The sequence below is a fragment of the Dermochelys coriacea genome, chromosome 9, assembly GCF_009764565.3.
Source record: "Dermochelys coriacea isolate rDerCor1 chromosome 9, rDerCor1.pri.v4, whole genome shotgun sequence".
NCBI lineage: Eukaryota > Metazoa > Chordata > Testudines > Dermochelyidae > Dermochelys > Dermochelys coriacea.
The window spans coordinates 32,729,243-32,743,714 of record NC_050076.1 but is presented as its reverse complement, the minus strand read 5'-3'; the positions used below and the strand labels follow the sequence as shown (position 1 = coordinate 32,743,714).

Here is a 14,472-nt window from a genome sequence, read left to right as displayed (position 1 = left end):
TGCTGATTTTCATACTATTTCTTTCAAGTACACACCTCCATCTTCTTCCACTTCCTCTTTGTTCTCCTGCACAAGCACTACATTATTTACAAAAAGCATGCACCAAGGTGCCAGTCTCTAGATGTTTTCTGTAAGTGATTCAAGCACCAACATGAATACAAAGGGGGTTAGTGCCGTGTCTTGATGGACTCTGACTCTTACTGGAAACGGGTCAGTTTCTCCATATGGCCTTCAAACTGTAGTAACAGCATCCATGTATATGTCCTGGATGAGTCTGATACATGAAGACTATCTGTTTCATTCTTATACAGATGCCTTATCTCGGAATGTGGCATAAGCCTTCTCAACATCAATGAATACTATGTGCAGGGGTTTTCTTTTTTCTCTCTATATTTTTCCACAAACAATCTTAATGCAACATAGTATCCACTGTTGACTTGCTTGCCACAACTCCAAACTGACTGTCACAGATTTTACTTCTCTTTGTAATCTCTTATCAATAACTTTGTGCAGAAAATATGTAATTTCAGAAATTAGCTAAAGACTCTTCTAAATTAGCTGTACAAATTAGCAGGGCATATTTCCCAAAAATATAAAGTCAGTTTAACAGAAGCTGATAGTAGCAACATGCCTACAGATAATTCACAGATTTCGGAAAAGGGTAGCAGTTTAAACTCACACTGCCTATGTGTAGCTCAGGCTCACTTACCACAAATTATCCCTTTGAGCTACCCAGCTACTGTGACAATAAGATGTCTGGTAACCTTCTTGCCATAGTCTTGCTACTTATGGACATTTCAATCTCTTTTGGCCCATAGCTCTCTAGAAAGGTACCGTCTTCCTTTAATAAGATTTTTAATATTGCTTCCTCAAAGGGCAGTGCTTTAGGTGAGATAAATGTCAAGTGACTGAGATCAGTTGAGGAACAATTAGAACCATACTTTGAGCCCTACACGTGCAGTGTGCATGCATGCACATACATACACACACCCCTGATTTTGTAAAATGCTGGGGTTTTGTCGGGGTTTTGCTGGGGATGGGGAGGACCATATCTTGGAATCTCTTGCTTACATTATCCAAATTTAGATCATGAACTCTAGCCAGCATCCCCATGAGGTACAGAAATTTTCTAGACAATCCATGTGAATTTTATAGTACTTAGAAGAGTGAACCTTTAAACAGACAATGCTGCTCAACCATAACTACTGAAGAGCTGGCACTCCCTAATAATGTTCTTTTAATGTAGTTTTATATGTGTAACTTACTAGGTTGTTAAAAAAGCAAGAGACTCCATTCCAGACTCTGAGCAAGAGAGTGGGTTCCATTCCAGATTCTGAAGGGGACTGTGTTCTAGTGGGTTAAGATACACTGATGGTAGAAACAGTGGAATCCATAACACAGACGGGGATCAAGTGGTATCATCACCATGTCATCTTGTAGCTTTGGATAATATGTTGGTAAAAATGCATGAGCCCTCTTTACACTATAGCTTCCATGGCAGGTGGAACTGCAATTATAGGTCCTAATTTTAACAGTATAGACACAGCATTAGAGAATGATGCTAAAAAGGTACAGCAGGTCTCATGAAGATTTTTATTGAAATATCACTCCCATATTTTAAGAATTAAACAATAGCAAAGAGATCATTAATAAAAAAACAGCTACAACAGGTTTAGAAGAAAAAACCCAGGAAAGCAAAGCTCTGCATAAATTAGACCAAAACAATTGATGATACTGTGAAATATAAAATAATGAAATGTTAGTTCTAGAGTAGATCAAACTTCTTGCAACTGACCTTTTCATTGACAACTTCCCCAGTTTCATTCACCTGTGCTTTTGTATTACCTTTCACTGGTTTACTCCACTCTACAAGGGGATCATGGATAAAAGTCTTCAAGACACTAAAAACATACAAACAAAAAAAGTGTTCATTGTGTGGGAAATGATTAGTTATAAACTTCTTTTGACCATGACAAATTAAATAGAATCTTTTGACTGTGACCATGAGTGTCTGATTGGCTGCTAGCCTGCAGGGGGCGGGCATTAGGGTGTCTGTGTGTTTGCGTCAGGGAAGCCTGGCTGTTTAAAAATAGCCAGAGCCTCGCGAACCAGCTGAGCGGCAGCGAACCAGCGGAGCAGCGGGGACAGCAGAGCAGCTCACAGCAGGAGTTTGCCTGGGACTGGTAAGTATCCGAGTGTGTGTGTTTGCTTGCTGAGGAAGTATCCGAGCGTGTGTTTGCTGGGAGGGCAGGGAGAGAGCCTGAGTGAGTGTCTGATTGGCTGCTAGCCTGCAGGGGGCGGGCATTAGGGTGTCTGTGTGTTTGCGTCAGGGAAGCCTGGCTGTTTGAAAATAGCCAGAGCCTCGCGAACCAGCTGAGCGGCAGCGGAGCAGCGGGGACAGCAGAGCAGCTCACAGCAGGAGTTTGCCTGGGAGTTCGCCTGGAGTGAGCCCAGTGAGGCTTACATCTTGCCAACGTCTCTGAGGAAGCTCATAGTAGGTAGGTGATATGGAAGGGGGGGGTTCAGCTGTTGTGACCTGCACTGGATGTGCCATGTTTGTCTTTCTTCCACAGGACAGAAGCGACTTTGTCTGTACAAAGTGCAAGCTGGTGTCCATATTGGAAGAGAAGATTGAAGGTCTGGAGCAACAGGTAACGACCCTGCGTTGTATACGAGAGACTGAGGATTTTCTGGACCAAACTCAGGATAGCCTTCTAGGGGCACAAAGCTCTAAAGATATAGAGCAGGTTGCACAGAGGAGCCAAGAGGCTAGTGAAGAAGCTTGGCAACATGTGACCTCCAGAAGAGGTAAGCGGAATGTCCGGGTTCCAGTAACACAGACACAGGTAACTAACCGCTTTCATGTTCTCTCCATAGGTACCATTGCGGAGAGTGGACCAGATGATAGGTCTGGGGGGAGAAAGCAGAAGGAGACTCCGCTGGTTGGGAGGCATGAGATGCGATGTCCTGAGGTTGGGGGTTCCACGACCACCACTCCCAAGAGGAGAAGGCGGGTGGTGGTGGTCGGGGACTCTCTCCTCCGGGGGACTGAGTCATCTATCTGCCGCCCTGACCGGGAAAACCGAGAAGTCTGCTGCTTGCCAGGGGCTAAGATTCGTGATGTGACGGAGAGACTGCCGAGACTCATCAAGCCCTCGGATCGCTACCCCTTCCTGCTTCTCCACGTGGGCACCAATGATACTGCCAAGAATGACCTTGAGCGGATCACTGCGGACTACGTGGCTCTGGGAAGAAGGATAAAGGAGTTGGAGGCGCAAGTGGTGTTCTCGTCCATCCTCCCCGTGGAAGGAAAAGGCCTGGGTAGGGACCGTCAAATCGTGGAGGTCAACGAATGGCTACGCAGGTGGTGTCGGAGAGAAGGCTTTGGATTCTTTGACCATGGGATGGTGTTCCATGAAGGAGGAGTGCTGGGCAGAGACGGGCTCCATCTTACGAAGAGAGGGAAGAACATCTTTGCCAGCAGGCTGGCTAACCTAGTGAGGAGGGCTTTAAACTAGGTTCACCGGGGGAAGGAGACCAAAGCCCTGAGGTAAGTGGGAAAGCGGGATACCGGGAGGAAGCACAGGCAGGAATGTCTGTGAGGGGAGGGCTCCTGCCTCATACTGGGAATGAGGGGCGATCAACAGGTTATCTCAAGTGCTTATATACAAATGCACAAAGCCTTGGAAACAAGCAGGGAGAACTGGAGGTCCTGGTGATGTCAAGGAATTATGACGTGATTGGAATAACAGAGACTTGGTGGGATAACTCACATGACTGGAGTACAGTCATGGATGGTTATAAACTGTTCAGGAAGGACAGGCAGGGCAGAAAAGGTGGGGGAGTAGCACTGTATGTAAGGGAGCAGTATGACTGCTCAGAGCTCCGGTACGAAACTGTGGAAAAACCTGAGTGTCTCTGGATTAAGTTTAGAAGTGTGTGCAACAAGAGTGATGTCATGGTGGGAGTCTGCTATAGACCACCAGACCAGGGGGATGAGGTGGATGAGGCTTTCTTCCGGCAACTCACGGAAGCTACTAGATCGCATGCCCTGATTCTCATGGGTGACTTTAATTTTCCTGATATCTGCTGGGAGAGCAATACAGCGGTGCATAGACAATCCAGGAAGTTTTTGGAAAGCGTTGGGGACAATTTCCTGGTGCAAGTGCTAGGGGAGCCAACTAGGGGGAGCGCTTTTCTTGACCTGCTGCTCACAAACCGGGTAGAATTAGTGGGGGAAGCAAAAGTGGATGGGAATCTGGGAGGCAGTGACCATGAGTTGGTTGAGTTCAGGATCCTGACGCAGGGAAGAAAGGTAAGCAGCAGGATACGGACCCTGGACTTCAGGAAAGCAGACTTTGACTCCCTCAGGGAACAGATGGCCAGGATCCCCTGGGGGACTAACATGAAAGGGAAGGGAGTCCAGGAGAGCTGGCTGTATTTCAAGGAATCCCTGTTGAGGTTACAGGGACAAACCATCCCGATGAGTCGAAAGAATAGTAAATATGGCAGGCGACCAGCTTGGCTTAATGGTGAAATCCTAGCGGATCTTAAACATAAAAAGAAGCTTACAAGAAGTGGAAGGTTGGACATATGACCAGGGAAGAGTATAAAAATATTGCTCGGGCATGTAGGAAAGATATCAGGAGGGCCAAATCGCACCTGGAGCTGCAGCTAGCAAGAGATGTCAAGAGTAACAAGAAGGGTTTCTTCAGGTATGTTGGCAACAAGAAGAAAGCCAAGGAAAGTGTGGGCCCCTTACTGAATGAGGGAGGCAAGCTAGTGACAGAGGATGTGGAAAAAGCTAATGTACTCAATGCTTTTTTTGCCTCTGTTTTCACTAACAAGGTCAGCTCCCAGACTGCTGTGCTGGGCATCACAAAACGGGGAAGAGATGGCCAGCCCTCTGTAGAGATAGAGGTGGTTAGGGACTATTTAGAAAAGCTGGACGTGCACAAGTCCATGGGGCCGGACGAATTGCATCCGAGAGTGCTGAGGGAATTGGCGGCTGTGATTGCAGAGCCCTTGGCCATTATCTTTGAAAACTCGTGGCGAACGGGGGAAGTCCCGGATGACTGGAAAAAGGCTAATGTAGTGCCCATCTTTAAAAAAGGGAAGAAGGAGGATCCTGGGAACTACAGGCCGGTCAGCCTCACCTCAGTCCCTGGAAAAATCATGGAGCAGGTCCTCAAAGAATCAATCCTGAAGCACTTAGAGGAGAGGAAAGTGATCAGGAACAGTCAGCATGGATTCACCAAGGGAAGGTCATGCCTGACTAATCTAATCGCCTTTTATGATGAGATTACTGGTTCTGTGGATGAAGGGAAAGCAGTGGATGTATTGTTTCTTGACTTTAGCAAAGCTTTTGACACGGTCTCCCACAGCATTCTTGTCAGCAAGTTAAGGAAGTATGGGCTGGATGAATGCACTATAAGGTGGGTAGAAAGCTGGCTAGATTGTCGGGCTCAACGGGTAGTGATCAATGGCTCCATGTCTAGTTGGCAGCCGGTGTCAAGTGGAGTGCCCCAGGGGTCGGTCCTGGGGCCCGTTTTGTTCAATATCTTCATAAATGATCTGGAGGATGGTGTGGATTGCACTCTCAGCAAATTTGCGGATGATACTAAACTGGGAGGAGTGGTAGATACGCTGGAGGGGAGGGATAGGATACAGAAGGACCTAGACAAATTGGAGGATTGGGCCAAAAGAAATCTAATGAGGTTCAATAAGGATAAGTGCAGGGTCCTGCACTTAGGATGGAAGAATCCAATGCACCGCTACAGACTAGGGACCGAATGGCTCGGCAGCAGTTCTGCGGAAAAGGACCTAGGGGTGACAGTGGACGAGAAGCTGGATATGAGTCAGCAGTGTGCCCTTGTTGCCAAGAAGGCCAATGGCATTTTGGGATGTATAAGTAGGGGCATAGCGAGCAGATCGAGGGACGTGATCGTTCCCCTCTATTCGACACTGGTGAGGCCTCATCTGGAGTACTGTGTCCAGTTTTGGGCCCCACACTACAAGAAGGATGTGGATAAATTGGAAAGAGTACAGCGAAGGGCAACAAAAATGATTAGGGGTCTAGAGCACATGACTTACGAGGAGAGGCTGAGGGAGCTGGGATTGTTTAGTCTGCAGAAGAGAAGAATGAGGGGGGATTTGATAGCTGCTTTCAACTACCTGAAAGGGGGTTTCAAAGAGGATGGCTCTAGACTGTTCTCAATGGTAGCAGATGACAGAACGAGGAGTAATGGTCTCAAGTTGCAATGGGGGAGGTTTAGATTGGATATTAGGAAAAACTTTTTCACTAAGAGGGTGGTGAAACACTGGAATGCGTTACCTAGGGAGGTGGTAGAATCTCCTTCCTTAGAGGTTTTTAAGGTCAGGCTTGACAAAGCCCTGGCTAGGATGATTTAACTGGGACTTGGTCCTGCTTTGAGCAGGGGGTTGGACTAGATGACCTTCTGGGGTCCCTTCCAACCCTGATATTCTATGATTCTATGATTCTATGACTGCTAACTTTAATTTTTAAAATGCAAGACACTCTTTCTGTTTGCTAAAATAAAACATTACTGCTTAATATTGATAATTAATAACCTATACTTCTTTATTTCCTAAAGGAAGGGGAAAACATTAGCAAAGACCCTCCTTTTATTTTAAAGAGTTTATTTCCTTTACAGTTCTCTCTACAATATCACTACTGGTAATTTCATAAAGATTAGCTTTGTCCATGACTGCAGTTATAAACAACACAACTATTCTTTTGAATCAGATCTTTTATCCTCTAACAGCAGCTTTTGCAATTAAAATAACAGAGCATACCTTTCAGAAGGCAATCAAAATAATGGTTTTATTACTCATCCGGATAGGTTAGTGGAACAGTAATGTAACTGACAGACCTCAGAACATGAGCTATCTTCCATGTTTCTCTGAGTAAAGCTCTTAAGTTTGTTCTCAAGTTAATGCAAAACTAGTCAATAAGCAATTTTGCTACCAACAGTCTAGTGAAATATGTAGCAAGTGTGGGCAACTCCAGGAAGTAAAAGCAGATTATAGAACATCCAATTGAAGCATGAAACAGATTCCAGGTCTGTACTACAATGTTTCTCTGAGTAAAGCTCTTAAGTTTGTTCTCAAGTTAATGCAAAACTAGTCAGTAAGCAATTTTGCTACCAACAGTCTAGTGAAATATGTAGCAAGTGTGGGCAACTCCAGGAAGTAAAAGCAGATTATAGAACATCCAATTGAAGCATGAATCCTCGACAGATTCCTAGTCTGTACTACAATTAATCCATCATGATCTAAATATTGGCAGGCCAAATGCTCAGAAATGGGAAACAAGCACAAAGGAATAAAGACACTCTATGCCTGTCATTACTACTGAGCATCACTGATTCAGATCACAATGGATCAAATTCTGGTGCCCTTAACCAAACAAAACTGACATTTATTTAATGGACATTTGTATAATGAAGGACTCCACAGTTTGACAACAAGTGATTATTGCCAATTTAATGAGAAATGCTACCCTTCATAGCTCCCCAAAAATTCTTTCAATAAGTTTACTTTTATCTGTTGCTAGCTTTAAAAAACACATGAAACTCTTTCACATAATGTTTTCTAGAGAAAAATTAAATGATTCTTTTAACATGCAACAATACCACCACAAACAAAATTAACATTTGTTAAACAGAACTGAAGAAAACCTGTCAACAGATCAATGGTCTCCATTTATCCCCTATGCCTGGACTTCAGTTTGAAAAAATGTGGGAGTCAGCATTCAGACAAATTTTTATGCCACTTGTGATAGACGTGCATACTGTGCATACAGAGCTGAAGCTGGGAAGGAGGACCATCTCTCTCCGGCAGCCGCAGCTGGGCAAAGTCATCTCTTTCTCTGGTTGCCACAGTCCTGTACATCCCAAATTCCCACTGCCCCCTCCCACCTTCCCCCTATTCCCCCCAAGGCCACCACCTAACCTTACATGTGCGTCTTCTCCAGGGTTCAGGCACCTAATTAGTGGAGCCATGCCTGCATGGCTCCACTAATTAGGTGGGTGGTCCTTCATTCTCTCGTGTGCGGCCACCCACTAATTAGGTGGGTGGTCCTTCATTCTCTCGTGTGCGGCCACCTTAGAGAGAACTATCCGTGGATCACCAGTGGTCCGCAGACCACAGTTTGAGAACCTCTGATTTAAATGAACTGTAAAAATGGAATATCTCTGTATTCATCTCTCTTTGAAATGTATAACAAATAATCTATGAATGGTGGAAGAACAAGCAAATTGCCTTATGTTAATTCTATAGCTAAGTACCGGTGATGGACCTCCTTCAAAGTCATGCTAATTACCTTTTGAACTCCCAACTTGTCACAAGACATGAAATTGTATAAAACATCCTTGGGTCCTGATTCTGTCATCTCAGATCTGCTTAGGCTTCATAAGGGGAAGTTTGAGTCACAAAACTGAGGTCCCAGTTATACTGGTACACCCTGAATACGATATTTGGACATTGGACTATAACCTATGAACTATTTCTGAAAGAACTCTTTGCTACTACAAAGCTCACCATCTATGCTATGAATCTAAACCTCAATGAATTGAACTCTCTCTCTCTCTCGCTACACACATATTTATCTTTAACCAGACTCTCTCTCTCTCTCTCTCTGTAGTTTTTTAATACATTTTAGTTTAGTTAATAAGAATTGGCTGTAGCATGTATTTGGGTAAGATCTGAAACATTCATTAACCTGGGAGGTAATGTGTCCGATCCTTTGGGATTGGCAGAACCTTTTCTTTTATATGATGAAATACGATTTACAGAAATTTTCATCATACTTGACGTGGGTACGTGGATGGAGGCCTGAGGCTGGATCACTTTAAGGGAATTGTGTTGTTTGGACTTCTGAGTAACCAGTAAGATAATAAAGAAGCTGTTTTATGCTGGCTTGGTAAACTTTAGTGGAATATCCACCAGCTTTATGGGGATTGTCTGCCCCATTCTTTGCAATTCACCCTAACTGAGTGATCATAGCTGGCCCCCAGTGGGACCCTCGTCACAGTGACTTATAGCTTTCTCAAACAGGCAGCCAAGGATTCCCCCAGTACCTGAGAAGAACAATGCAGCTGAGAATCAAGCTCAAAAGAACTAAACAGAAGAGGGTTAAAGCAGAGACAATTTGAGGTAAATAAAAGATAAGCGAAGTTATATTTTGAGAAAAACCAGAAGTTTAGTATAAGACAGTAAAACTTCTATCCACAGTAAACCTTGGTACTTTTTCTTATTATTAGTTAGAAAGTAACTCTACAATTAACAAGATGTGTTGACTAGCTATACTGTTTTATACACAAAGTGCATGTCAGACTCAATCTACTGGAAGAGGATTTTTTTCTCTCCCCAAAAGAGCTGACTTAGGGACCAGCAGTTAACATTTTAAGTTTATATCATAAACTAGATAATTTTATTATAAAAACGTCTTAAATACGGATTGTTATGTACCTCATTAGAGGTTCTCTTTGATCACGCATTAGCCTCATTGTGACTTCACAAGCTCTTCGGAAGAGACCTTCCGTCCCCATTGGACCCATTCCATTGACCATATTATGAGTGAGGCGAAAAGGTACAATTTCTGGAACTTCAAAAGTTTCCCCCTGCAAATTAATAAAAAGTTAATTAAATCTGAAGTTAATTTATTATTTCTATAAAGTTTCTTTTCCAAATTGTATGTCAGTCCACTGCAGGCCAAACAACTAACTTATCTTGCCTAACTATTACCATTAGAGTATACCAAATTCAGGTGATTCTGGCATAGATTTGAATTGGTTTATGTCAGCATTGCTTCTGGAGGTCTCATCTTAGCTAGCAGACATTTGGCCATATCACAAGACCATCTCACCATTTAGAAAAATTTGGCATGAGCAAAGGATTGAAGATAGATATGGGATATAGAATAATAAAGGTGACAAAGACTAGGAGTTTGGTGAAAGACTGATGAGAAAAACCTAAAATTCTTTAATGTTTTCTGTTTTAAATCATACATCGGCTTTCAAGATTTAAAGATTTTATCTTTGTTCCACCACCTCACGCAAGTTCTGATGATAGTTTTAAAATTCTCATTAGTCTCATAATTTATAGATACTTAGTCAAAACATTTTGTTTGTTTTAAAAACAAGGTCAAATAGGACCAACAAGGCCAAATGGTTGCCACTGAAGATGTAAACAGGGGAACTAGTTGAACAGGACCTATATTGCATATTTCTGAATTAAACCAAACACCAACTAGATCTTCCAATAGAAATACCAAAACCCACTCTGGCCACAGTTAAAAAGAAAATGCCACTTTCTTCCAAGGCAAATTCTCTTTTGAGTGACTGATGTACGAAACTACATTATCCACAACAGCACTGAAAGAAAGAAAAACTAATTAGAATGTTTTGTAAACATTGAGTAAGTACTCTCACATGTGCTGACATTTTAGTGCATGCAAAGAAAGCTCACGTGATGCTGCCTGAACAAAAGACTGCTTTAATTATCAAGGCATACAGGACAGTAATGCCTTTGTGTAAGATTTTTTTCCCCACTGATATATAGGTTTATATATTCTAAAACATCTGAATAACACCACAATGGTATATGGATATCTTGGTAGATATTCTGAGTCTCAAAGTGAAAGAACTAGTGAAAAAGCAGGAGAGATTTGTGGATTTTGAACTTACAAGTGTTTAAAAAATAACCCAGATCAGCAAGACATTTCCTACCTTATTGAACAAACAATTGAAGTCCACATGCACACATTCACCAGTCAAAGAATCAAAAAGAATATTTTCACCATGGCGGTCTCCCAAACCCAGTATGTAACCAACCATTGACATCACTGCAGTGGAACGACAATAGGCTGATCTGCTACTGTACCTACAGAAAATAAGGATCCAATGTAAAAACCTAGGATCACTTGCCCTTGCACAACCTTTTAAACAACGTAGAGCTTTTAAATAGCTTTTGTGCTCTATGTGAAAAGCTCCAGTCTTATTTTGCTTAGTACATACTTCATTTTCTATCTGCTTTATCTTCATTTACATTTTGTGAAAATAAACTAGTGTCATTAAACTACCATGATCACAGCAACTGACCATAAAGTAGGATCAGGGAATGTTCTCAGAAACCATTCATGAAAAATAGGAGGATGTCGGGGCAGAAGAGTTTCTTTGAACATTTTCAGCTTTTCAGTTAAAGGTGCTGACTTTGGAAGCATGTGTTGACGTAGCTCCTTTCCAGTCATATAGACTCCTGTAAAAGATTTAAATCAGATGTAACAAACCAAGTCTTATATATGATGTCCCCCCAACTACTATTTAGAGTTCATCAAGTGTAGCCTAAAATACAAAAATTAGAACAGATTTTACTGTTTTAATTAAATTAATATTAAAAAAGTATTGGCAACTCAGGAAAAAAGGCAGTTGTGCAAGCACATTACAAATTCAGATCTTGGCTGAGCCAGGTTACATGAAGTAAACAAATTGTCTTCCACTATAAAATCCCTATGATTCATCAATCATGCCAGTTGACACATGTGAAAGACAAAGCCTCTATTGTCATCTGCAGCTCAAAAAATTTTGAGTGCTGTGTGGTTGATCCAGATGAAGTACAAAAAAAAGCAGGGCTGTCAAGTGATTAAAAAAATTTATCACGATTAATCATGCGATTAAAAAAATTAACAGCGTGATTAATTGCACTGTTAAACAACAATAGAATACTATTTATTTTAAATATTTTTGGATGTTTGCTACATTTTCAAATATATTACTTCAATTACAACACAGAATACAAAGTGTACAGCACTCACTGTATTTTTTATATTTCTTTTTTATTACAAATATTTACACTGTAAAAAACAAAATAATTGTATTTTTCAATTCACCTCACAGAAGTACTGTAGTGCAGGGGTGGCAAACTTTTTGGCCCAAGGGCCACATCTGGGTATGGAAATTGTATGGTAGGCCATGAATGCTCACGAAATTGGGGGTTGGGGTGCAGGAGGGGGTGAGGGCTCCAGCTCGAGGTGAGGGCTCTGGGGTGGGGCCAGAAATGAGGAGTTCAGGGTGCAGGAGGGGGCTCTGGGCTGGGGCAGGGTGTTGGGGTGCAGGGGGATGAGGGCTCCGGCTGGGGGTATGGGCTCTAGGGTAGGGCTGGATTTGAGGGGTTGGGGGTGCAGTAGGGTGCTCTGGGCTGGGACCAAGAGGTTCTGAGGGCGGGAGGGGGATCAGGGCTGGGGCAGGGGGTTGGGGCACAGGAGTGGTCAGCGGTGCAGGCTCCAGGCGGCACTCACCTCAAGCAGCTCCCAGAAGCAGCAATGTATCCCCCCTTCAGCTCCTACGCAGAGGCACAGCCAGGCGACTTGGCATGCTGTCCCATCCGCAGGCACTGCCCCTTCAGCTCCCATTGGCCATGGTTCCAATGGGAGCTGTGGGGGCAGCGCTTGGGGTGAGGGTGGCGAGTGGAGCCCCCTGGCTGCCCCATGTGTAGGAGCTGGAGGGGGAACATGCCACTGCTTCCGGGAGCTGCGCAAAGCCGCAGCGAGCACAGAGTAGGGCAAGCCCTCAGCTGGAGTGCCAGAGCAAGGCAAGCCCCACACTCCACTCCCTGGTGGGAGTTTGGGGGCCAGATTAAAACGTCTGAAGGGCCGGATATGGCTCCCAGGCCATAGTTTGCCCACCCCTGCTGTAGTGCAATCTCTTGAAAGAGTAAAGTTGAATTTACAAATGTAGAATTATGTACAAAAAAACCTGCATTCCAAAATAAAACAATGTAAAACTTTAGAGTCTACAAGTTCACTCAGTCCTACTTCTTGGTCAGCCAATTACTCAGACAAACAAGGTTTGTTACAATTTGCAGGAGATAATGCTGCCTGTTTCTTGCTTGCAATGTCACCTGAAAGTGAGAACAGGCATTCGTATGGCACGGTTGTTGCTGGCATTGCAAGATATTTACATGCCAGATGCACTAAAGATTCATATGTCTCTTCATGATTCAACCACCATTCCAGAGGACATGCTTCCATGATGATGATGGGTTCTCCTCGATAATGATCCACAGGAGTGCGGACTGATGCATGTTCATTTTCACCATCTGAATCAGATGCCGCCAGCAGAAGGTTGATTTTTTTTTTTTGGTGGTTTGGGTTCTGTAGTTTCCGCATCAGAGTGCTGCTCCTTTAAGACTTCTAAAAGCATGCTCCACACCTCATCCCTCTCAGATTTTAGATGGCACTTCATATTCTTAAACCTTGGGTCAAGTGCTGTAGCTATTTTTAGAAATCTCACATCAGTACCTTCTTTGCATTTTGTCAAATCTGCTGTGAAAGTGTTCTTAAAACCAACATGTGCTGGGTCATCATCCAAAACGGCTATAACATTAAATATATGCAGAATGCGGGTAAAACAGAGCAGGACACATACAATTCTTCCCCAAGTAGTTCAGTCACAAATTTAATTGACGCATTATTTTTTTTAACGAGCATCATCAGCATGAAAGCATGTCCTGTGGAATGGTGGCCGAAGCATGGAAAGGGCATCGGATGTTTAGCATATCTGGCATGCAAATACCTTGCAATGCTGGCTACAAAGGTGCCATGTCTGTTCTCAGGTGACATTGTAAATAAGAAGTAGACAGCAGTATCTCCCGTCAATGTAAACAAACTTGTTTGTCTTAGTGATTGGCAGAATAAGAAGTAGGACTGAGTTGACTTGTAGGCTCTAAAGTTTTACACTGTTTTCTTCTTTAGTGCAGTTATGTAACCAAAAAAAAATCTGTATTTGTAAGTTACACTTTCACAATGAAGCGATTGTACTTCAGTACTTGTATGAGATGAATTGAAAAATACTATTTCTTTTATTTATTATTTTTAGTGTATATATTTGTAATCAAAAATAATATAAAGTGAGCACTGTGTACTTTGTATTCTGTGTTGTAATTGAAATCGATATTGAAAATGTAAAACAAAAATCCAAAAATATTTAATAAATTTCAATTGGTATTCTATTGTTGTAAGTGTGATTAATTGTGATTAATTTTTTTAATCGTGATTAATTGTTTTGAGTTAATCATGTGAGTTAACTGTGATTAATTGACAGCCCTAAAAAAAAGTTTTTCCAATGGTGAACTTTGATTTTATTACGCTGCTCAATGTAAAGTTAAGTTTATTGAAAAGCAAAGGATTCTGACTTTTCACTGAAAAGTCATTGTGGCAGTTAATTTGATAAATGATTAAAATGATTAAGATTAAAAACAAGTATCATAAAAGTGACAAAAAAGTGGCAAAAAATAAGAATGGACATAAAACCTAAAACAAAATAAAAGCCAAGCATTATTTTGTTGCTTAGTACTGTACACATATTCCTTTTAATGACAACCAGCTTCGGCAGCAGTATTAGTGACATAAGAATGGATTAAGAAGATTAAATTCTCAGCACTAAAAGAAAG

The 14,472-nt window shown here is 42.4% G+C and overlaps 1 protein-coding gene across 4 annotated transcripts in view; it reads right to left on the bottom strand.

Moving 5' to 3' along the window:
• The window catches only part of ATR (ATR serine/threonine kinase), a 98,749-nt gene that overhangs the window by 3,669 nt on the left and 80,608 nt on the right, over nt 1–14,472 (bottom strand). For all 4 annotated transcript variants that reach the window (XM_038417411.2, XM_043492875.1, XM_043492877.1 and 1 more), the window contains 4 exons: nt 11,124–11,280; nt 10,752–10,905; nt 9,493–9,644; nt 1,796–1,901 (listed from right to left, as the gene is read on the bottom strand). In XM_038417411.2, coding sequence (XP_038273339.1) covers nt 1,796–1,901; nt 9,493–9,644; nt 10,752–10,905; nt 11,124–11,280 — 569 coding nt within the window. The remainder of the gene's footprint in view (nt 1–1,795; nt 1,902–9,492; nt 9,645–10,751; nt 10,906–11,123; nt 11,281–14,472) is intronic.